This window comes from Ictalurus punctatus, chromosome 15, assembly GCF_001660625.3.
Source record: "Ictalurus punctatus breed USDA103 chromosome 15, Coco_2.0, whole genome shotgun sequence".
NCBI classification, from domain to species: Eukaryota; Metazoa; Chordata; class Actinopteri; order Siluriformes; family Ictaluridae; genus Ictalurus; species Ictalurus punctatus.
Genome location: NC_030430.2, coordinates 26,931,339 through 26,957,522, shown reverse-complemented (window position 1 = coordinate 26,957,522; position 26,184 = coordinate 26,931,339). Strand labels below are relative to the sequence as shown.

The window sequence follows — 26,184 nt, the reverse complement described above, 5'->3', positions numbered from 1 at the left end:
GCGCATTAATATAAACCTGCACTACTCTCAGAGCCGCTGTTATAGAAAACGAATCAACACCTTCTGACCAATCAGAATCCAGAACTCAGCAACGCTGTGGTGTATTTAGAACTAAAGAAATATTCACTTTGCTCTGTAAATCTGTGCATAATGGGGATTATTGTACGCTTCGCAGGTAATCCAGCTTCTGTGTTCTTGTCACAGCAGGGTTTTGCTCAGACTCTTTCTGTATTCGTACGTGTTAGAACCATTACGTCTTTCCAGTACAGCTGTGGCAGTGTAAAGTCTGAAAGGCCTCATTATGCTGTAGAGAAATGGCATCTACAGAAATGTAGACACTTTAAACGTAACTCCGTCAACGCCTGCGAGAACAACGACGCTCCTGTACTCCGTTTCTTGCTGTACAATAACACGCCTGTGCTTTGTTTTTCTGTGTTTGTGTTCTGGTTGAATTTAACTCCAGCCTCATTTTAACCCCTCGAACCTCTCGAACTCGGCGATCAGATCCTCCACGGAGGCCGAAGGCGAGGCATGTTTGGAATCACGCCCGGTTCCAGTTGTTGTTGTTGGAACATGCAAGTCGTTTCCATGAGGGCCCGACTGAGGAGGAAAACCAGCACAAACTAAAGGGTGGAAGAAGGAAAATAAGATCTCATCGAAGACAGGATTACTTTAATCTCTTTCCTTGTTGTCGTTTTTTACATTAAAATAACTTTGGATTTTTTTTTTCGCCTAACCTGGTCGAATCCAAACCTCCATCTCGGCCCACACGAGAACAACAACTCCAGCTGCAGAATAAAATTTCACTTTCTGTTACGAGCGCTGATGAAATCTGTGGAAAGTGCAGAGAAAGAGGAAGCGGTTTCCTAGACTAGCGCTTTTGTTTTCAGAGAAATGCCACCTGTGTGTCAGATTTAGACATTTTCGTATTTAACACGTCGTGGTTTTTTTCCTCCGTGGATGATGTCGCGTGTGCTGGTGAGTGATGTTACGACTCTGTGGAGTGGCATGTGGAAGTACTGCATCTCTGTAAGAACTAAAAGGTAGGAGCTCACGCCGTTTGCGTATCACAAACGCGGTTTACGAACACGTTTGTGCGTTTGAAATTCTCACAAGTCTTCATTTTAACCGTTTTGGCTGCACAACAAAAGGCTTTAGAGAATTTTAGAGGACATCTGCTGCATCTTCATGGTGTTGAATGAATATATAATATATATGCGTTTGTTGATTTCGGGACACTCATTTGTACAGTAGCACTACTTGTATTGTTCTCTGCTCGATATATCGCTTTGCTTCTATTTTCTCATTTGTAAGTCTCTTTGGATAAAAGCATCTGCTGAATAAATAAATATAAATGTAATGTATTAATATACTGTATATTAATATTCTCTTTAATGTGGTCCATACTAGAGGCAAGATTTAATAACGGTATAATTTTTTTCTGACTCACTATAAATCATCCATCATGACAACACTAGCCTTCTAAAAATGTCGTTCCCTCTCTCTTTTTATCTCTCCTGAAGTTAATTAGACAAAAAAACCCTCAGTTTGTTACGCATGTTATCGAGAAACTGCAAAGAACCGTAAACTCCTCGGTCCTGAACTTACAGCTTTAAAACTTACAGCTTTACCTCCGACTGTTACACAGCGCTGACACTGGAGACTCCTTCCATACATGCTAAATTTCTGAAAACTTCACTACATCAACAATTTTTAAACTGCATTTACTACTAGTGGAGCATCTGCGTGTAGCATCTGTTACTATAGAAACGATAACGTATTAGAACAAGCACATTAATATTAAAGCTGTGATTTGCAGCTGCATTTCTTTATCGAAAATGAATCGACACCTTCTGCCCAATCAGGATGCAGAATTTAACAGCGCTGCGGTCTTTATGACATGGTTGTGAAGATTCTCTGGAGTTAAATCGGATGCTGCCACCACCATGCTTCACAGTGCGGATGATGTCGGGTTTCTGAGAGATTGTAGACGGGTGCGTCTGTCGAATTATGAATCACCATTCTTTTTTTCTTTTTTTTTGGAAAAATACCCTAGTAATGAAAAATTTCTTTCGTGATTTACTATAAGAGACGATTCTGTTTAAGGTGTTTAACCACATTGTTCATGAGTAGCTCTTTAAGGCTTGTTTCAATGAATAAAATCAAGTTGTTTGTACAGAATTGAATCGTAATATTGCATCATTCGATGCTTTAAGTGCATCTGCACTACAGAGAGATGTACAGTAACTCACTACATCTCTTCACTGACCTGCTGGAGCACGCTGACATTCTGAATGTGACGTCATTATGAAACTCAATCTCTTTCTGTTACCTAGAAAAGATTCGCCACGTGCTTCTTCTCCGTTTTGATGAATGTCCTGGTTTTATGTTTTTTATCAGGGAGGGATTTGGGACATGAGCAAGAGAGGATCATGAAGATTGTTGAAGTTTTTTTTCTTTTGTTTAAGCCATCACGTATCGTGCAGGATCAGCTGTGACTCTGAGAACTTGAGAAACCTGATGTGATCCGATCCGGTCTGACGCAGGACACAGAATAATTTATTTACGCCGTGTGCGTCCAGTGTCTAGTGTTCTCCTCACCGATTCAGAGCTTAGAAATAGAGTTTGGAGAAGAAGAAAAAGAAGAAAACTTTATTTTTATATCGTTTTAATATCAGTTCATCCTCGTGTGTGAAGTTTTAAAAAGGGAATATGTGTATACAGTATGTGGTGATCTGTTTGGTGTCAGACTACACATCTACACATCTCAGACTCTGTCTGGTGTTTCTACGTCGTCTGAGTGAACAGAGTTTTGTGACCTCCTGTTAAAGCTGAATTAACAACATTTCGGCCGACTTTGGTGAGTTATCACTGCTTTCACATCGCTGCTTAATGTACCTTTTTAATGATGTGTGTTTTTTTTCTAGTGTGTGTGATTGTACGCTGTGGTCTAACAGTCAGGAATCAGGAAGTAAAATGGCTTTTAAATGCTAATCACAATTTAATCTCATTTATAGAATCAAGTGTGCTAGCTGAAAGTAGAAAAAACTTTTTTATTTATGCATAGCACTTTTAACAATGGTGATTGTCACAAAGCAGCTTTACAGAAATCCGGATATGAATTGAGATTAAAATGGAATGGAGTGAACGCTTGAGTTTTAGAACTAAAAATGATTCATTTAAGCTCAATATTTTTGCTTGAGTTGTTTCTCGGCTTATTTTGCGTGTCATGTCACATAAGTGTGTAATTTTTATCTTACTGTGTGATTAAAAAAAAAAACTGTATTTATAGAAGTGTACAGAAATGGATGCTATCCCTTCATACACCTCAGGGAAAAAGGTGCAGGGCTTGTATCAGAAAACGGACAAAACCATGGCAACCAAATGAAAAAAACGCACAAACCCCGGAATGCGAAATAGTCAGTATTTGGAATTCATTTCAGTGACTCAGATCATTTGACTCACTTCAGTTAATTGAGTCGCTCAGATTTGTTCACTAATTCAAACAGCATGAGTCATGTATCGTTTGTGTTATTTTATTATGTGTGTGTACTTATGTTTGTGTTTAGTTATTTTTCACACCCAGTCCAACACACACTCCTACTACACACACTGGACTAAATGAGCTCAAATGACTCAAATGACTCAGTCATTTCACTGAACAAGAGAGGAGCGAATCAAATGACTGAACCGATTCATTTAATGAGAAAGGTGCGAATCAAATGACTCAACCAATTCGCTGAACGAGAGAGGTACGAATCTTGGTCTTAACAACAGAAACCTGTACAGAATCTCTGTTTAGTGATCAGAAGACTGAATTAGCTGGATTTATATGAAATTATCATCATAAGCAGATAAACTGGTTAGATTTTGGAATTGATCCAAACAGGATCAAGGTCATATCAAGGTGAAATCCCTGTCGATGGCGTTGCTGTTGCACTCTACTTGTCTTTCTTTCACTTTTGTTTTCTTTATCTTTCATTTTCTCTATGCTTTCTGTTAATTTGTCTTTCACTTTCACTCAGTCTATTGTTCTCTCTTTCTTTTCCCTCTTTCTCTTTCTCTTCCTTCTCTTTGGATCTTTCGAGCTTTTCAAACCTGAAAAACCCCAGATCCTTCCTTCCTGGTAGAATTGTGTATACAGTGTACAGAAATGTTCTATACAACTGTGTGCTCTATAGTGAATGTTTTATAACCTCAGTCCCCAGTCTGTCCATCATGACTGTTTTACTGGAAATGTATTAATTACACCCTCATTATACACAATGAAACTGAAGTCTCACATGTTCCCCCTGTATCTATGTGGGTTTCCTCTGGGTTTTCTGGTTTCCTTCCATCTCCTGAAAACATGATAGGTGTGAAAGATTGTGTGAATCTATGTGTTTGGTGCCCTGCGATTGACTGGTGCTCTATCCGGAGTGTATTCCCGCCTCACGGCCAGTATTCCCGGGATAGACTCTGGATCCGCCTACTGGAGGATCTGTCTCTCTGTCATTCTCTCTCTTTCCTCCCCTGTCTGTCGCTCTCTGTCTCTCTCTTTCCCTCTCTGTCTCCCTCTGTCTTTCTGTCTGTCTCTCTCTGTCTCTCTTTCCCTGTCTGTCTCCCTCTGTCTCTCTCTTTCCCTATCTCCTTGTCTGTTTATCTCTTTTCGTTTATTGCTTACATAACTCTCTATCAGATTGCATAAACTTGCATAACAGTGAGAGAGTGGAGGGGGCGGAGTGTGTGTGTGTGTGTGTGAGAGAGAGAGAGAGAGAGAGAGAAAGAGTGATGTGAAGTGATTTGTAATAGAACAGGCTTTAATTTAAGGTTATTAATATATACATTTAAAGAGCTACACATGGATTTATTAACATGACTAATCTCTACCTGATGATGATGATGATTATGATGGTGATGATGATGGTGGTGATGATGGTCTGGTGATGGTGGTGGTGATGGTGATGATGATGGTGATGGTGGTGATGATGGTCTGGTGATAGTGGTGGTGATGGTGTTGATGATGGCCTGGTGATGATGATGATGGTGGTGATGATGATGATGGTGGTGATCATGATGGTCATCACAGATGGTGGTGATGATTGTGATGGTGGTGATGGTGATAATGATGGTGGTGGTGATGATGGTGGTGATGGTGGTGATGATGATGGTGATGATAATGGTGGTGATGATGATGGTCTGGTGATGAGAAAGTGGTCAGCTTCACTCACCGCTCCATTGTGATGAAACAAAACTTCATTAAAAGCACAGTCCTGTAGGATTCCATATAAAACATGCACTGGCACAAATACACATAATGCAGAAGCAGCTTCATAATAAAAACCCTAAATTCAGTTTTAATTCTTGAATTATTTACAATTCTCAGATAATCAGATAATCACCTGAGTATTAAAATGTTCATACAGTCGCCATGTTTAGGTCGATGTCACAAACTTGGTAATATGAGGTTTTTATGGACATTTTTGTTTCCGTGTTAATTTGCATTATAGCAGCTATAAACACTCGTTCTGTCACCAGCTTCTCTTTTTTCTCTTTTTTCTCCTTTTTCTCTTTTTTCTTTTTTCTATTTATTACGTTCTCTTTATATCTTTTGAGTCTTTGAAAGACAAAAAATCGCAGCTTCTTGTGTTACAGAGAGACTGCAAAGAAGAGTAAACTCCTCTGTCCTTCCTTAAATGTTAAATAAATGCACATCTTCTTACAGAAAACTTCAACCGTTACACGTGTTTTTCACACGTTTTAAATCCACCATATAAGTTGCTGTGATGAATTTCCTATTCTGTTTATGAGTTTTGTGTATATTCGTCTGTATATAACATTTGGTTCTGTTAATGAAGTTAAAAGTAAGATGTTCCTCTGCAATTTTAGGACATTAAAATATATTAAACTATTATTAATGTATGAAGATAATTTTTAATGTATTAAAGTCACATGTCCAGGGAGACATTAAGATTTAGATAGATAGATAGATAGATAGATAGATAGATAGATAGATAGATAGATAAAGAAAGAAACAAAGTGTGTTATTTTATTAAGAGCCTTGTTGGGGCTGTAACGTTAATCCCTCTGAGGAATGAAAATCACATTTCCACATGACTTGACTTGCCTTTGGGACTCCCATGGTCTTAGACACACACACACACACACACACACACACTGTAATTTCTCACAGTTCGTTAATAATTAAGACTAATTAAACAGAGGGAAGCAGCGGGAGTTCATTTGCCCAAACCCACACTGAGACAGAAAACCCACACTGCTGACCTTCTCATCATCTGCACATCACCTGCAAAATTCTGGACTGTGATTGGTCAGAAGGTGTTGATTAATTTTCTATAACAGCAGCTCTGACAATAGCGCAGGTTTCTATAGTAACAGCTCAGACGGACTCGTACAGCAGACGCTCCACTAATAATAAACGTGTTTTTAAAATGTACAATTGTTTAGATTTTGTGAACTTCAAGAGAGAGAATACAGAGAGAATAGAGAGAGAGATAATAGAGAGAGAATAGAGAGAGGGAATAAAGAGAGGGATGGTGAGGGAACGAGTGTTTATAGCTGCTATAATGTAAGTGATGACAGGAACTCACTTTCATGAATATTAAATGTAACTATAAATGGATAAAAGTATGACGTTTCATTCTTTAGTAAATAAAAAACATTTGTAGCTGCTGTGTTATGAAGGGGAATAAAACACTTGGGGACATGCTGTTAGAGGAAAATAATCAACTTCATCACTCAGTATTTTAATGTAGCACACACACACACACACTGTTTATTTACTTTTATTACTTATATAAGACACTGATAATTTTTGGAGTCAAAATCTCTCTCTCTCTCTCTCTCTCTCTCTCAATTCTGTCATATCTGCTCACTCCGTGTCTTTAGTGTTGGAGATCAGAGTGTGTGGGTGAGATCTCTCGTCCTGTCACTGCTGTAATGAGCTCCCTCGAGTGCTTATGACACTGAAATCACTGAATTCTCCCAGAATTCCCTGATTAAATCAGGCTGATGTCATGTTGCCTGTGTAGAGAACCAAAAGTGTGTTTTATTGGACAGGATTTATTGATCAGAAGTTTGTAGCAAGCAAAAAAACCCAGAAGAATGAAATTTTTTTAAAACACAAATTCTCACACACACACACGCACACATGCACACACATTCATACTCACACGCGCACACACACACACACACACGCACACATGCACACACACACATACACACACGCGCGCACACACACGCACACATGCACACACATTCATACTCGCACACACACACATACACACGCGCGCGCACACACACACACACACACACACACACACACACACACACACACACACGCACACATGCACACACGCACACATGCACACACATTCATACTCACGCACACACTCAGACACACACATTCACACACATACACTCACACGCACACACTCGCACACACGCCCACACACACGCACACTCACATACACACACACACACATTCACACTCGCACACACACACATTCACACACACACGAACACATATTCATACTTGCACGCACACACTCACTTGCGCACACACACCCAAACACACACACACACACACATTCAACTCACACACACATTCACTCACTCGCACTCACACACACACACATTCACTCACACTCAGTCAGAATGAGGATGAGGATGAAGCCCTGTGGTGTTGAAGTGAGGTGCTGATGTTCCTCGTTCACTCTTTCCAGCGTGTGATCTGTGGATTGATGCCAGACTCCACAGCACATCAGAAGAGACATGAATCTCTCGATGTTCTCATCACCTCCAGCTGTGTTCCTCTCTCCATGGAGAGAGCTAAGACGAGATGCAGCTGTCGGATGAGTGCTTTCTCTGTGTAAATACACCTGAAGGCTCCTCAATCTGGCCCGTAACCCCTCTGTGGAGATTTATGACCTGCTCCTGTTCTTGAGAGCGAGAGAGAGAGAAAAACATTAAATTGAACTATAGATGGACGCGGTCCTTTAATAAATAAATTGTTGTTGGTGAGTTGCTGTGGTGTAAGAGGAATAAAACGCTCGAGGACGTGCTGTTAGAGGAAAATAATCAACTTCAGGATGGTTACAGTGACTCTACTTCATCAAATCACCCAGTATATAGACACACACACACACACACTCACATTCACACACACACATTCAAACTCACACGCACACGCACACACACACATTCACACACACAAGCACACATGCACACACACACACACACACACACACACACACACACAGTGCTTATTCATTCGTTAGAACCCAGAAATGCTGCAGGAAATCTGTGAGTGCTCCATTTCTTTCCTGTTTAACCTCCATCAGTTTCCTGTCTGTGAATAAGCGCTCACACTCAGCTTTTCTTACACTATGTGGATGCGACATGGCGGATGTCCAGAAGGTCAACGTCTCGAGAAACACGCCGAGGAACTTTCTGATCTCTCTGTAACTCTCATTCTCACTGACAGGATGTTCTCAGACCTGCTGCTGATAGCGGAGGTGTTTCTGTGGTGTTGTTCTATAATTTCCACATTTATACTCGCCTTTTCTACTTTCTGTCTGTCTTTTCTTCTCTCTCTGTTCAGTTATGGCTCAGTGTTAATGACCAGAAGGTTGTTAGTTCAAATCCCACAATCATCTTCAGCAGAAGACTGGGACTGCAAACTGACTTGTCACTGACGGACAAGTGATTGTTTACAGAGTTAACCGTGTTCTCCGTGCTATATAAATAATGATCTGGGAAGACTCAGAGTTTAAATGCTGAACAAATGAAATACAAGAGAAGAGAAAGAGAGAGAGAGAGAGAGAGAGAGAGAGAGAGAGAGAGAGAGAGAGAGAGAGAGAGAGAGATGAAGGGACTAATGCGAAGTGTGAACTGATGAATTGTGGGGCATTTTACTGCACACTGGTGCAGTAACTCAGAGAGGGAGGGATGTGAGAGGGAGGGATGAGGAGGGAGAGAGGGGGAGGGATGAGGAGGGAGAGAGAGGGAGGGATGAGGGAGGGATGTGGACACTGATGGAATGAACTGGATGGTCAGTCTGGCGAACAGAGTGCAAAACAGATATTTTATTTTATTCTGGATGTGAGAGGGTTCTACAAGTCTCTGCAGAGTCTGATGGAACCACGGCAGAACCTCAGACTCAGGCAGGTAGGTGGAGTTAAAGAAATAAAAAGAAGCCAAAACTCACTTTGGTCCATTTGGATTTTGGTCTATGTTTCTGGATTTCACAGCACCCTTTTTAACACTTTAACAGCAATTTAATGTTAAATATCACTTTACAGTCACACTAGCACACTACTGGTGAGTATCTCATTTAGCTCGTAGATTGTCTCGTGTGGGTGTGGCCTATCCAGCATACACAGTAGGATCTATACTGTATACAGCTTCTAAAGCAAACAAAATGAAATAACGCAGTAATCAGTATAATAATCACGTGTGTAATTCACGTGGTACATGCTTGGATTCATGCTAGCTTTGTTCTCGGATTAGATTAGCAAAGTGGGCTAACTGTACTAGCTACAAACACTCAGTAGACTCTGTAATGTCACACAATTCGAAAAAGAAAAGAAGAATCAAGGAAGGAACTGAAAAAGACTTGATGAAGAAAGAATCGAGAGTGAAAAGAGAAAGAACGGGAGTGAGAAAGGAAGAATTTAAAAACTAAAGAAATAAGTGAAAAGAGAAATTTAAAAAAGGAATGGATAATGCATCAAGAAGGAAGAAAGAATAAAGAATCAAGAAGAAAGGAAAAAGAAAGAATTGAGAAAGAAAGCTTCACACAAGTTGTTGATGTTCCAAACATCATAAAGTTAGAGAGAGAGAGAGAGAGAGAGAGAGAGAGAGAGAGAGAGAGAGAGAGAGAGAAAGGAAGGAAAGAAATGAAGGGAGAAATGCATTTTTAAAAAGAATTGAGAATGAATTAAGAACTATGGAATAAATAAGAAAGAAAGAATTGGGAAACTAAGAAAGGAAAGGAAGAAATTTTTAAGAAGAATGGATAATGAATCAAGAAGGAAGAAAAAATAAAGACTTAAACTGGAAGAAAGGAAAAAGAAAAAATTGAGAAAGAAAGAAGGCTCCACACAAGTTGTTGATGTTCCAAAGGTCAGTGAGAGAAAGAGAAAAAGAGAGAGAGAGTGATAGCGAGAGAGAAAGGAAGGAAGGAAGAACTGAAAAACTAAAATATAGAAATGAAGAGAGAATTTTTTTTTAAGAATTAAGAATTAATTGAGAAAAGTGGAAGGAAGAAATAAAGAAATGAAAGGAGAAATACATAAAGAATCAAGATCGAATGGAGAAAGAATAAATAAAGAATTGAGAAGGACAGAAGAATAAAAAATCTGGAAAGAGATGAAAGAACTAAGAAGCAAATAACCGAATGAAGAAATGAAAGAGAAAGAAATAAAAAAAAGAATGGATAACGAAGCGAGAAGGAAGAAAAAGTAAAGAATGAATCAAAGAAAGCTCCACACAGTTTGTTGATGTTTTGAAGGTCATAAAGCGAACAATCTTGGAGAGAAATATTTGTTTTTGTCGTGTGGTCAGAGTGAGGAATGTGATGATGTCATCACCTTCTCCATCAAAATCCACACACCAAGGGAATTTTTATCTTCTTTGATCTCCATTCGTATTTTACGGGAAAGTGAATCAGTTTAGTGTCATTTACAGCCAGGAGTCATGTTTCATGGAGTCAGTGATTCAGTGAGTTGAAGTGATTCAGTGAGTTTTAATGATTCAGTGAGTTGAAGTGATTCAGTGAGTTGCAGTGATTCAGTGAGTTGAAGTGATTCAGTGAGTTGAAGTGATTCAGTGAGTTGAAGTGATTCAGTGAGTTGATGGGATTATTTTCTCCATCTGTTTGATGCGTCTGATGAAATGTTTGTTTTGTTTTGAAATGTTAGTGGTTGTAATATTGTCTCATCGCTGCAGCTCTCTGTGTGTGTGTGTGTGTGTGTGTGTGTGTGTGTGTGTGTGGTTTGGTGGAAAAGCTCACATCCTGCTCGTGATGTTTATGAACTCTGCGTTCTTCCCCTGAGGTTCTGTGTTTTTATCAGAGAACCTACACTGGATAAAGAACAGAAGTTCCTGGGAGGGGATCATCCTGAAAAAACACACCGCCTGTTTTCTCGTCCTTTAGATAACAAACCGCACGTCATCTCATCACGTGCATCAGGTTCACGAGACATTCTGATCAGCTTGCACTGTATATAAGGGTTATATTCAATATAATTAGCTGTAGAGACATGTATAATGCACTTTAACTGGTGTTTGAAGAAACATCTGGCCTACTGATGAACATCTGCTCTTTCACTTTACGTTTTTTGCTTAAAACCTGAAAACTAACAAAAAAGTTATCTTCAGAGTTCTATGTGGCACGACATCAAGCTTCTGTTCGCTCTTCTACAGGGTGTGGAGAGTTTTATTCACTTATACCACTGCGATTTATCAACAAATACAACATTTCATTTATTAATGACACGCTGCATATTTTAATTGTTTGATGTGGAACATCAGAGAGATTTGGAGGAAGTTCATTTCTGTTCTCACATTACATCATTACAGCTGTGATAAACAGTCATTACCTCACCTGTCTCTCTCTCTCTCTGTCTATCTCTCTGTCTCTTTCTCTCGGTCTCTGTCTCTCTGTCTATCTCTCTGTCTCTGTCTCTCGGTCTCTGTCTCTGTCTCTCTGTCTATCTCTCTCTCTCTCTAGGTATCTGTCTCTCTCTCTCTGTCTCTCTGTCTCTCTGTGTCTGTCTCTCTCTCTCTGTCTCTCTGTCTCTCTCTCTCTCTCTCTCGGGATCTGTCTCGGTATCTGTCTCTGTCTCTCTCTCTCTGTATCTGTCTCTCTCAGTCTCCGTCTCTCTCTCTCACTCTCTCTCAGTCTCTGTCTCTCTCTCTGTCTCTCTCTCTCTGTATCTGTCTTTCTCTCTGTCGGTCTCTCTCAGTCTCTTAGTGTTAGTGTATGTTGAGCTGTACGCATCCATGTGAATGAGCTGTTACTATGGAAACGATATAAGGAGCGCTTTAATATAAACCTGGCTGTCATGTTACAGAAGGAACGACAGTCAGAACCGCTGATGTACAGCTACTGACCAATCAGAATAGAGGATCTAACCGCTCTGAGGTGTGGAGGTTACGGGGTGCAGAGGTCAGCAGCAGGACTTCATTATTTAAAGCAGTAAAACATCAGAACAGAATTACCTTTGGGCATGTTTTTAACGCTGATGCTGCAGGTTTTTTCCTGGGATGTGAATGTTACAGCACAGTTTTTGTGCCAGCAGGGAAATGTGGTCATGTGAAATGAGAAGAGACAGCGTGTGCAGGATCGGGAATGCTGAGGAGGAAATCCAGGTCATGGTGTTGATGAGATGTTTCTGAGGAGGTGCAGTCCTGACTACTGAATAATATTTATCTAAAATAACAATGCAGGGAAAAGTCACACAAATTCCTACATCACTTTCATGTAGATGTTTACGATCTTGTAATGTGGGGGAAATGTTCCTAATTTTTGTATCATTTCCACCTCAGGTGTGTTTTTAGTGTGTACCAACGTCAACAGCATGGCGTGGGGGTGCGCTATGTTTATCTGACTGGCCTCTGTGTTCGTAAGTGAGTGAGTGAGTGTGTGTGTGAGTGAGTGTGAGTGAGTGTGTGTGTGAGTGACTGTGTGTGTGCGTGTGTGTGTGTGTGTGTGTGTGTGTGTGTGTGTGTGTGTGTGTGGTTTTCATTACACTTCTAAGCGCTGTAATAATGAGAAGGCTAGGCTGTAAATGAGATGGACTGGTGTTTATTCGAGGTAGGTGACGTTCTAGAGTTTAGAGTTTATTCCTAAACCTGGATCCCGGTTCTTTATTTAAATTTCCGCTCTTCGGTTCTGCAGTTTTACAGATTACGGCTGTACACCTGCTCAACTACTGTTTACTTTTATTATTTTAATATGTAACAATATTCTCGATTTAATAGATCCTTTACAAAAGGGTTCCTTTGGATAGTTCCTCCTGACTCAAAGGTTCTTCATGGGTTCTTAGATGGTTAAGGATTTCATAACTTAATAAAAAGTTCTACTTGGAACTCTTTCTTGGAACCATGCACGTCTGTGTTTTCTATTGTGGATTGTATAATACAGTGAATAACCATTAAACGTTCCTTTTCATGGGTTCTTATACAGTTAAAGGTTCTTTGCTTCCTAAAAGGTTCTATACAGAACCCCATTCTGGGAAACACACAGTAGTAATATCATAGATTTTATGTTGGTGCTGGTGTTGTTGTTGTTGTTTTATAACCAATTTGTATTGAAGCAAAGAACTTTTTAAAAAGTTCCACATAAAACCTTTCATAGGGTTCTCAATCTAGTGGAAGGTTCTCATCTTTATTTTGTTTTACTTCTGAAACTGTATTAAATGATAACGTCTGTGTTTTAGCTGCGGTTCCACACAGAGTTAATGATCGCAGAGTGACGTTAGAACAGAGAACATCTTAGCAGAGAACATCTCTCTGGTTTATTATCTAGAACCTTAAATTGTTCTGCAGTTTGTCCCTTTGTGGGATCTTTAATGGGTCTCTGTAGAACTATTACTCATCTTAATAACCTTTAAGAAATGTTTTCTAAGATGGTATGGATTAAATTTTTTATTTAATTGATTGATTATCCGTTTGTTTGTTAGTTTGCATTTTTATTTATTTATTTATTTATTTATTTATTTTTTATTTTTTTTTCCTCATTTTTTCATAAAGTTCTTTTATGTTCTTTAGGAGATATGAACTGCTTGTAAAATCCTGCAATGCCATTAAATGTTATTTTATCGTGAAAAAACAAAAATGATAGAACATTTATTTATTTATTTATTTTTGAAAGAACCGATCAGACAGAAGCATGTTGAGAAACCCTTTTCTGTTTATGTATATATTTTGTGTGTGTATATAATATAAATCTGTAATAACTTTCCTATTTTAAGTACATTCATGTACACACATTTGAGTTTTTTCTTATTTTTTATTTATTGGTAGACATATTTACAAATATTTACGCTTGAAATGTAATGTTTGTAAAATCTCGTAATGGAACCTAATATTGTTTAATATTTATGTTATTTTTAATTTTTATTCACAGACTATTCAGATTTTTTTAAAGAACCAGTCAGACTGAAGCTAAGCTTTTATCTTTTAATAAGCTTTCCTCACCATGTCTTTGCATTTTTAAAAGAAAACACTTGTTAGTTGTTCCCTTTAAAGTGCCTCCTCTAATGTACGACATAAAGAACATTTTTAAGGTGCTGTGTGGAACGTTTTTTTCTTCACACTGTAGTCAGCTCCAGTTTAGAGTATAAAGGTTGTAAAATTATCATTAATTTTAGCATTTAATTACATGAAGGTGCACGGTGGCTTAGTGGTCAGCATGTTTGTCTCACACCTCCAGGGTCGGGGGTTCGATTCCCACAGCTCTGTGTGTGTGGAGTTTGCATGTTCTCCCCGTGCTGCGGGGGTTTCCTCCGGGTACTCCAGTTTCCTGACCAAACACATGCATGGTAGGCTGATTGGCGTGTCTAAAGTGTCCGTAGTGTATGAATGGGTGTGTGATTGTGTCCTGCGATGGATTGGCACCCTGTCCAGGGTGTACCCCGCCTTGTGCCCCATGCTCCCTGGGATAGACTCCAGGTTCCCCTGTGACCCTGAAAAGGATAAAGCAGTATAGAAGATGGATGGATGGATTTAATTATATTTAGCAGTGAAGTGTCCAGCGTACAGAAGTTTCTTCACCTTGTTTATTTATTAATAATCATAGAGTCCTGGAGTCCAAAACTCAGTAACCAACCAGAACACCTCACAGCACAGTAAGTAGGAAGGAGTCCCCAGTTTCAGTGGAGATGAGGTTTAAGTGTCTAATGACAGAAGACCAAAAAAAAAATCAAAAACAGTGCAGTGTGAGCATCAGGACAGCAGATGGAGTCCTTTGTTTGTGTGTGTGTGTGTGTGTGTGTGTGTGTGTGTGTGTGTGTGTGTGTGTGTGTGTGTTTTTGTATGTGTGTGCGCGCACTGTGGATTGCTGTGTCATGTGCTCCCGCTGTGCTGTGTTTATTTTTCTCTCTGTAGACACACGGAGCTGTGGATTTGTGCAGCGCTGCTGTTGAGTAACTGACTCGTGACTCATGTTCTATTTGCTCTTTAGACATAAACACCGCAGTGTAAATAGGGAGCACTTTATTTCCTTCTGAGCAGAAACGCAACATTGTTTTGGTTCTCTGTGGGTTCTTGGCTGGAAAGAAGTTGATGTCCTTGAAACTAAACTATGAGGCCTTCAGTTCTGGTTTTTGTTCATTTATGTTCTTGGACATTTTGGTTTTTTCTTGTGTTTGTTCATGGTGAGTAGGTGCTGACCCTCAGTGACCCACTGAACTCTGTTCCGACCCCGACTCAGAAAAATGATCCATGACACCCATGTGAAGTGTGACTCAGTAAAACAGGAAGGACATTTATTCACACGGTAATACGAGACCTTCTTCACATATGAGTTCAATGAGATTCACCCAGAAAAATAAAATCTGAATCACATTATAAACACTCATCCATCCATCTTCTATACCGATTATCCTACAGGGTCATGGGGAACCTGGAGCCTAGCCCAGGGGGCATGGGGCACAAGGCAGGGTACACCCTGGACGGGGTGCCAATCCATTGCAGGGCACAATCACATACACGCCAATCAGCCTACCATGCTAGGCTGCTAGGGCTGGGGGAGGAAACCAGTGTATCCCCCACAGCACAGCGAGAACATGCAAACTCCGTGGTGGGAATCAAACCCTCAACCCTGGAGGTGTGAGGCGAACGTGCTAACCACTAAGCCATCGTGCACCCTGAATCACTCAGATGAATCAAATTTAAGTGATTCTTATGGATCAAATTTGAATCGCTCATATGAATCAGATTCTCTATTTAATACTATTAGGAGCTCATTTGAGTTGGTGATTCAGATATGAATCAGAGTTTAGGATATTAGTCAGGCTGTTCAGTGAGCTTTGTGGTCACTTTGAGCTTTATTTAATCTATAGACAGACAAAAAAGTTTAATCCGCCGTTTTAAATAGTGTAAATTAACCTCTGTGTGTGTGTGTGTGTGTGTGTGTGTGTGTGTGTGTGTGTGTGTGTGTGTGTGTGTGTATTAGTTTCCCTTTTAATGAAGTAAAATTTGGACACCAGAAAAATTATATTTCTGTATTATTTCCACGTCTGGTTTGGCGTGTATGTGTGTGATCAGTACAGCGACGCCTGAAGCGGTTTTAAATGCAGACGGTCTTCTTGACTGGAGGAAGTTGTGAACAGAATTGTGAGCTTTCCTGATCTTTGATCTTGCCCTTCGTCCCCTGAAGGTTCCTGGAGGCTCCACATCTGTTCCAGCTTTTCCTCCACCATCACAGACTCGACTCGGCTCATCCTCTACTCACTGTCGCTTCCTGTTCATCCGTGCGACTCCGAGGTGGAGTTACAGTGGAGTTTTCTGGAAACTGGGATGAAGAAAAGCTTCGAGCGGCTCGTTTACCGTTAACAGCGCCAATCTTCCGTGCGCTCATTTTGACATTTCCCCCCCTAAAGACTGCCGTTGTATTGAATCATGACATCAGCGCTGTTTAATTGCTTCCAGCCCGAGCCGGAGCGCGTTCATTCCTCTCCGCTTCCAGCACAAGCAAATATGAGAGACGGCGCATGACATCAGAGGGGCGACGGCTGTTATTTAGGCCTCTCTGCTCGGCCTGAAGAACACAAAGCTCTGGATTGTGAGAGGTCTGGAGTTTTTTCTTTCTGGTCTTTTTTTTTTCAAGCCCTGATGGTTTGCATTAACACATCCAACTTCGTCCCTCTTGGGCGAGGCCCCCCTCCTTTTCTTCATTTCATTTTTCTTCTCGGTCTCATTTTTCTTTTTGGTCTGCTCTTTGTTTTTGTAGGCAAGAACACGGGAAGGCTCTCGGCGTGAGCTGGAGGAAAAAACTTTCCCCCAGCATTCTTTCTGAACTTGAAAGTCACTCGTAGTTTAGCTGAAACCCAGAAAATGATTATACTGAAGCTAAAACGAAGCAGAAGTGCTGTAGAGCTGTGGGGTTTAGTTAGAGCTCAGGCACGTGTGTGGAGCTGGAGCTCAGAGCCTCGGGGAAATGTCTAGTTGGAAATCTCGTCCATGACATCATCATTAGTTTAGCGTGAGCCAACATCGGCCTTTATTACTGCCTTTTATAAGAGACAAAACGCAGCCTCACGAGGGCCTTAAAGTACAACTTACACTCTTTTACTTCACACTTTATCTCATTGGGACTGGAATTAGTTCTGTCGTGCTTCTGTGTGAACGAACCTTTTAATGATTTTTTTCTGTGTAAGATCAGCAGTGTGTGTTCGACACTGTGTTGCACAATGCCATTCAGAGGAGCTCAGGTAGCAGGTAGTTAATATAAAAGATTCATCAGTAGCTAGCATCATGTATTCAAGAAATGCACTTGTGTAGCAAAAATATTGGGCACAACTTTTCAGGAAACAAAAACGATATACAGCGAGAGAAGGAAAACGCTCTGAAACTGAAAACAGTGACAAAAATTTAACACGCTCTTCAAATAAAAAGCGTTCTGTCTTAACGTGTTTTCTAAGCTTCGTTGTCGCTAATCATGGTTTATGAACGCGCTGCGAGTTTTCATTTACGCTCGCTTAGCAACTTTATCTTCACCATTCTGGCACAAACCTCCCGTGTGGGCAGGGCTTAACAGTGATTCACTCTCATTGGCTAGTGAGATTTGGATCATCAGACAGTAAAGTCTTCAGTGGTGTGAATTTCGGAGAGCGTTCTGGATGCGGTTCTCCGTGTAGTTGTAGTGATTCTACTTTGTGGTGGAAATGACTTATTTACTGAGTCAGTATATCAGTTCATCAATATTTGAGGTTTGGGTACGACTCATACCACTATTGTTTCGAGATGAGTTCTCGGGAGCGGCATCATCATCATCATCCTCCTCCTCCCCAGCTGGACACTTGAGCTATCGAGAAAAATCTCACTAGCCAATGAGAGTAAAGCGCTGTTTAGCCCCACCCCAGACGTCAGGTTTGTGTCAGAATGGCGAATGTAAACTTGCAAAAAGTTTGTAAGCGTAAATGAAAACTCTGGCAGCGTGTTCGTAAACAATGATTAGCGAAACCGAAGCTTAGAAAGTGCATTAAGACAGAACGCTGTTTATTTTATAGAGCGTGTTAAATTTTTGCCACTGAGTTTTCAGTTTCAGAGCGTTTTTCTTCTCTCGCTGTATATTTTTGTTCGTTTCTTGAAAAGTTACTAGTGACTCGCGGTAAATAAATCCAACATCTTGAGGTTCAGTTCGATCCTTGCTTGTTTCTGAGTATCTCAGATGTTTTTCCTGAATTACTCGACCTGAATTTTAGTAAATTTTTTCCCTACCTGAACGCCTGTCAGCTTGATCTTTTTTTTTAAGTGAATTTAATCCTGAAACTTGAAGCGAGTTGAATTCAGATCTAATATATTCAAATATCTTAAGTGAACATTTTCGATAACGTTTACACTTCATTTTTAAGTATCTTCTGACTCTGACTCCACTCCAGACTGAGCTGAATCATAAACTACAGTAACGGAATCCCATCACGAAGACTAGCGGCCAAAATGAATAAAATAATCAGTGGTTTGTGAGCGGTATCTGAGACGTTATTCACTGAAAAGGGACTTGAGCGGATTCTAGCCTCGGCTTTATCGACTAAATCTTTGTGTTTTGTGGGTTTTTTTTATGGAATGCAGTTCTGTATTTATTTTCCATAACTTTGGGTTTGTGTTAGAAAATGTGATGAAGTCGTTGGGTCTGTGTGTCAGATTATGAGTGTGTGAGTCTGTAGGGAGGATTAATGTACGGATGTTGCTGTGACAGGTGATTGTGTGTGTGTGTGTGTGTGTGTGTGTGTGTGTGTGTGTGTACAGACAGCTGTACTTACCCACTATAGAAACAAGCACAGCACTACAAGTGGGTTAAAATAGACACATTGCTCAGACACCAGCTCTCTCACACACACGTCCCTGCTGTCACTGTCGCCGTATCAGCTCTGAATGGTTTATTTGGTTGGTCTCTCTCTCTCTCTCTCTCTCTCTCTCTCTCTCTCTCTCTCTCTCACACTCTCACACACACACACACACACACACACACACACACACACATTTGCAGAATTTTTCCCCCTTTGGCAATCTGTCGTTTGAACTTAGGGATGCAGTGGCGCCAAAGGAAGCAATCAATGCCTCTGAAGAGAAATGTCCAGGCTACTAATTAGCGTCCGTGGCCAGTTTCGTCTCAAGGTGCCCTTGTAAAAACCTCGCTGCCATCTGGGAATTATTTTCTACATTCTCTCCTTCTCTACCATTATTCACTAAATAAATACACAAATAAATAAATAAAACATACTCCTGTTTCTGAGGGCACTTTGGATAATCACTTCAAACAGCCACTCAGTCTCCTTTTGGTCCAATCAGACCTTCTGTAATCTCTCACACAGACACACACACACACTCCCTCTCTCTCTCTCTCTCTCTCTCTCTCTCTCTCTCTCTCTCTCTCTCTCTCTCTCTCTCTCTCTTCACACATTCCCTACACAGCTTGGACTGGAGTTGATGTGTGAATCACAGCAACATGTCATTTAGCGTATAGAAGAATATGATCAGGAAAGATCTGTGATTTTGGAGAACTGGATTCTGATATCAATTAGGTTCTGGGTTTTGGTTCTGATTCTGGTTCTGTGTGCATATAAATCTGACTCATGCAACATTCAAGACTTCATAAGTCACAATTTTCAGTCAGTTTCTCAAAATGGCGGGGCCTCAATATAGCTTTTTTTTGCAGCAAATAAGTGCAGTTTACAAATAAACCCGAGAGAAATGTTGATGTTCCTGTGGGTTCCATCTGGATTTCACCCTCACTCTTCCTTCACATTGTCTGTGTAAAAGATTAACAGCTACGTGCTAGCCTGCTAAATTGTTAGCCACAGTCTTTTAGCTAGGATCAGGCCTTAAGTAGAATATTTACTCATAAAATCCATTAAAATCTTTTTAGTAACCATGACAGCTTCAGCTTGGATCTCATTTAGGACAAGCTGTTGGAGAAGAACAACGTTTTTACTTAATATGATACAGGTACTGTGGTGAGGTTAGCTAGCTTACTAGCTTATTATGTGCTAGCATAACGGTGTGTTGTGACTGATGACAAAATAAATGTTCATTAGCATGAACGCATCAGATTTTAAGATTACAGGAGAAGCAAAAGCAAAAAGCGGAGATATTATTATTATTATTATTATTATTATTATTATGTATTCTATATACTATATACTATATATAATATATACTTAATTTTATTGTATATTTGTATACTTATGCATATTTTTGTACTTACATTTTCACTTTTTTATTATAATTTTATTAATTGTTCTAAATTTTTTATTAGAATTTTTCATAATCATTTATAAAATGTATGATAAAATAATATAATAAATAATAAATACAGTTTATTTATAATATTTTATAAAAAGAAAATGATTAAAATATTTCAGCTTTATTCAAACAAATGCATCGTCATTTTGCATTTTTATTTTCATTTTTATTTGAATTCTTGGTTTTTTATCACAATTTTTTAATGTCATTTTTATAACTGGATTGTACAGCACTTCCACGTTTATAAACAGCGCTCTACAAATATTATTTATTTATTTCCCTATTTTTTTGGTCCGTGTGTTAAATATAGATTTGTGTTCTTCACTGAAGCCCTTCATTTCTTTTCATCATTTATTTATTTATTTATTTATTTATTTATTTATTTATTTGTGCATTAGTTAAATTATACCTACATATTTACATTCTAAATCAAAAATATATAAAACTGACTAATTTTCAAAAAATAATAATGGAAAAGTCCTATACAGCCCTAAACCTCTCAGTGGTTTGGTCCATTTATTGTGAAGGCTCTTATTTATTTATGATGTAAATATTACTGGTTCTTTTTCATTACTTGTTTGCCGATTCTACTTTTTGGTTCAGAAATAATTTGACCTAAAAGATCTTCCTTTCCTTTAATACGCCTCCCGGTTCTGCTGAGTTGGTTCTAGAGCGGAAAAGTCTGCAGTAATGTGGGACAATGTGAAGCCAGGTGTATAATCTTTCTCTCTACGTCCCTGTTTGCTGAAGGCTCTATTAATAGACGTACATCTCTCTCTCTCTCTCTCTCTCACTCACTCTCTCTCTCACTCACTCTCTCTCTCACTCTCTCGACCCACACTAACATTCTTCCACTGCCTTCACAGAAGCAGACAAACGACCTCTCATTCCTTTAGTTTCATTCTTGCATCTCTCTCTCTCTCTCTCTCTCTCTCTCTCTCTCTCTCTCTCTCTCTCTCTCTCTCTCTCTCTCTCTCTCTCTCTCTGTGTGTGTGTGTGTCTTTCTGATCGTGGATTATATTGGCTCTTTGAGAAACCATTCCTGTTCTCACCGTCCATCAACTCTTGGCTCGGTGTTGGAGCTTCCCGAGCGAGTCCCACCCCCCTTCCTCATGTCCTTCCATTCACACAGCACATGCCCTTTCTTTTAATTTTTTTCCCTCGGAGGCCCCCCTCCTTTCATCACACTCGCTCCTCACGAGCAGGACAGAGCAGAGCTGGAGAAGGAAGGAGAGAAGGAGTGTGTGTGTGTGTGTGTGTGTGTGTGAGAGAGAGAGAGAGAGAGAGAGAGAGAGAGAGAGAGAGACCTGGAGAGCAGAAATGGCATGTCTGAGTTGCGGGTCTGATTTCGAAGGATGTCGTCTGCGGTCCGGTGTGGATCTCTACGGGAGTGTGTGTTAGCTGGAGGGAAGGATGTGGTGTCTGCAGTGTAACTCGGAGAAGACCCAGTCTCTGCTGGAGCTGGAACTGGATGGATGGTAAGGCAGTGTGTGTTTATGATTAGCGTTCAGAGTAAGAGACGTTTCCTACAGTGTGTGCGCTGCTCCGGTCTCTGCCGAGAACTAACGATGGATCCGGACACCGTGGACGCTTTTGTAGGAATATCGGGACATGTCCGAAATGTTGGAAAGATCTATCTTCTCTAGAGGGAACTCCCTGCGAGTCTGAGTCAAACCGTTTTATCTGGAGTTTCGTAAGCACTATTCGGTAACGTTCCTGGAGGACGTGTGTAGTCAATCTGATTGATTCTTACGGGATAAGTGATCTCTGTATAAATCACACAGACGAGCGTGTCTTTAATACTACACACTACACTACCCCTCACATGCTTCATTTTAATACACACTGATTGTTTTGTTTTTTATTATAAGTGCTTGTTGTAGGGGGTGTGGCCACGTTCCATCATAAGTAGGTCACATGACCACAAAATGTACCTATATCTGTCTGAAGCATCAGTTCCAGAGATGCTCCTGGAATAAACACATTACACACCTCCACATTGAAAACTAATCCCGTCTGAACAAGGCTTGAGCTTTTTGAAGCGGAAGTTTTATTCATTCAAGTTTTTTAAAAAACGTGACATTTCCACCCACGACCGCTGCTCAGTAACTTGCGTCCATTTTTTGAAGCACAGTCGAGAATGCCACAGAGGTTTGTGTTGTTCCCTTTGACCTTTTGTCTAAACACGTTTTATGTCTGCCCGGTCGAGGACAGGTGTATATCTATATCTGTACACGACTGAATTATTACTGAATGCTGGAAATGTGTGGCACCATAATGAAGCTCCTGAAAATGCATAGCATCAGGCTTTGTTGAAAAGAGAGATATTTCAGGAGAGACTTTATGGTTTATTTATTAACGCATCTATCTGACGCTGTCTAAATCTGGCTCTGTCCATGCCTGCATGCTGGGTAAAATACTACGACAGAACATGCTCTATATTAGAGCTTGAAATGTTGTCCTTCAACCAAGAAACATCCAAGCAGCTTTGAGTTTGGCTGTCCGCTACATACAAGCTTTTTTTTAAATTCTCGGCATGATATATTGGACATAACAGTGTCAGGTTTCACTCGTGCCAGGCCAGATCAGGAAACAGCTTGCATAAGGGAACTCTCGTGCTTCCTCAAGTACAGATGGACGTTAAACTCGCTCCAGCACAACAAGCAGCTTTACATCCTCATCCCAATCATCCGGGCCCGATCAGAAAGAAAGGCCGATTTGTACGAACGGTGCCTTTTTGCCGATTGCATAATGTCTGGCCGTCATCGTTTGCCCTGCCAGCTCCATCACAGCTTCTTGCCAACTACGTTACTCCATGCTGTCTCTCGCAAGCTGGCCACGGCTCGTCTAAAAAACCGGCCGTTGTATTGTCGTGTTAGAGTTTGTGGTTGTTTCAGTCACAAGGCCATGACTCACGTCTCTTTTTAAAAACATTTAGACATTATTCATGTGTTGGAGAAGGTTCAGGAATATAGGAGTCATTTCCATCACTTCATACACTTCATACACTGGTAGATAATGTAAGGGTACACTCAGGGGTCGAATTACTTACAGGTTTTAAATGTACACTACACTCTTTAAAAATAGTTCTAGCTTTCTAACTGGGTTCTGCTTGAAACTTTTTTGAATAATTAAAACATAGAAAAGAATGGTTCTAGCTTCTAAGGTTCTCCATAAAACCCTTTAAGTTTTCCCAGTGAGTCAGTCTAGTTCAACTAGTCTCTTTATAGTGCTAGATGGAACCTTTTTTTTTCTAAGAGAGTACTTAAAGGTGCATAAGATGTCATTCTGAGGATACTACACCAGTGACTTGGGGGAACCACCCCAATAATTTGTGTTTTTTTACCCTCTATGATTGAGGATTTTACCCCAATGACTTGTGGGTACTAAGCCAGTGAATGGAGGTTTTTATTCCAATGACATGAGATTACCACACCAATGACTTTTATCTTTTACCCCAATGACTCGAAAGTACCACTTCAATAATGGAGAGTGTCACCGTAATGACTTGAGGATTTTACCCCAATAATTCAAGGGAATCATTGGAAGGGCATGACTGGAAGTTTTTATCCCTATGACATGTTAGTCCCATCCTTATGACTTCAAGGTTCCACCACAGTGACATGGGGATTTTACCCCAATGACTTGAAGTTTCCATCCCAATTACTCAAGGGTACCATCCCAAAAACTGGAAGCGTGTCACACCAATAACTTAAGTATTTTACCCCAATGACTTTATTGCAATGGTTTTATTCTCAGTGACTCGTTACCACAATAGTGAACTGGAACTTTTTACCCCAGTGACAATGTTTTTATGCTAATGACTGGGGGGTACCACCCAGTAACCTGAGTATTTTAGCCCAATGACTAGTGGGTTCCACCCCAATGACTCAAGGGTGTCAGCATAATAACTGGAGGACTTTACCCCAATGATTTGAGAATATCACTCCAGTTTATATCCTGAAGTGACAATTCTGTTTTTTTGGATTTTTTGAGAGTGTAAATTACTAACATATGTCTTTCTTCAACCAGCCTGTACATACAGGGTTTCTATCTCACAAAAGGTTCCATGTAGAACCCCTTTATATAACAAGAACCATTAACCATTCAGAGAACCTTTACAAAGTGTTAAAAGTTGTGAAAGTTCACAAAGTCTCAAGGTTATTGTGATGCTGGTTAAATATTTAAATCTGTGTTTAAGACACATTTAAATTGCAATCAACACAATTCAGATAACAGAAGTTCTGCCGTTAATCTTTTCCGAGTGTGTGTGTGTGTGTGTGTGTGTGTGTGTGTGTGTGTGTGTGTCTGTGCGTGTGTGCGTGCTGAGTGATAGCACTTAGCAGATGTCTTGCATTATGGATGTAGTGCCTTCATAACCTTCATAGTCGAGCATCACGTCGCTCACATCAGCGTATATACCTTTCTTTGGGAACATGTGGGGAACCACTTACAGATGCTGAAATGCTGGATGGTGATTATACAGACAGATGTGTTCTAACACACACACACACACAAAGCTCAGGCCTGCTGTTCATTAACAGGTCGGATTCCCAGAACTCCCATGGACTTGTTCTTGCTCCCCCTTCCACACTCCTTCCCTCTCCTGCCATCGATACTTTGCTTATTCATCCGACTGGGAATGTTGGAAAGTTTCCCGATGTTAACCCCAAGTTCTGCTCGTTTGGAACCCTAGGGAGTGCTCAGGGGGAAGGTGGAGGAAGAGTTGGAGGAATGTTTGAGTTTGCTCAGCTGGATAAACCCGATCCTGGCCTCTGCTTGCCTCAGCATCCTCCCTCCGTCCTGTTAGGAAGCAAACGTCCGACTGAGCGTGGAACCTCAACCTCTCACCTCTACACGGGAAATGGAACAACCCCCTTTTCTTTTTTTTGCTAACACATGGCCTTCCAAACATTCCTATCATGTTAATCATTCCAGTGAATTTATTGCGCTCCTATAGAACTCTGACTTGTGAGAGTTAAGTATTACCAGATTCGCTCATCAGAGGTGACGACCAGAAATAAAGTTCCTGCCTTCAGCGTTGGCTTTGAATTGGAAATTCTTGTAGGTTTTCCAGTTATTTATCCTAATTACAACTTCTACATAAGGTTCTACATTGCTTTATATAATGCTTTTTTTGTTTGCTATGGTTTTATTGTGTATTTATGCTCTTTGTGGTGGTCTAAACAGTTCAGATTCTTCTGGAAAGAATTTTAACACATGCTCCAGGAGATGTAATAAAACAAAAGATACTTACCATTTAATTATGTCATATTAGACATGCTTGCTTTGCGATTTTCTCCAGTTCAGAACGAAGCATGATTTTGGAACATGCTCTCTGCCGTGTGTTAAAACTTGGCAGCTGTCAGAGGGGTTAAATTAGTTAAAGTCAGGAGTGTGGAGAATTTTGATGTGAAGTTATTAAAAGCCGTGTGTAGCAGAGGTGTTATGTGAGGCATTGTCCTTCCTCAGTCACGTCCTCAGACAGCTGTTCTTTCCGTAATGTTCTCTTCCCGACCTTGGCGTGTTCCGAAGGTGAGCTGGCTTTTGGGGGAAAACACAGAGAGCTCTGAGGGTCTTCGAGGTTTGAAGAAGTTCAGCATGTTTCCCTGCACTGAGAGAAGAACAGAACATGTGTTTACTCCAAACGCACTGGTAATAGACTTATAATGGACAGGAACAATTCCCGGTGTTCACATGAGACAGACA

At 40.3% G+C, this 26,184-nt stretch overlaps 1 protein-coding gene across 2 annotated transcripts in view; it reads left to right on the top strand.

Annotated features, from left to right (window-relative positions):
* Nucleotides 1-868: 868 nt before the first annotated feature.
* LOC108276315 (IQ motif and SEC7 domain-containing protein 1) overlaps nucleotides 869-26,184 on the top strand; it is a 57,804-nt gene continuing 32,488 nt past the window's right edge. Inside the window, exon 1 of one of the 2 annotated variants that reach the window (XM_017487897.3) lies at nucleotides 869-1,043. In XM_017487897.3, the coding sequence (XP_017343386.1) occupies nucleotides 961-1,043 (83 nt within the window). In that variant the 5' untranslated portion in view covers nucleotides 869-960. Of the gene's footprint in view, nucleotides 1,044-21,557; nucleotides 21,954-26,184 lie in introns of those variants that run through there. The other variant, XM_017487898.2, reaches the window with a different exon arrangement.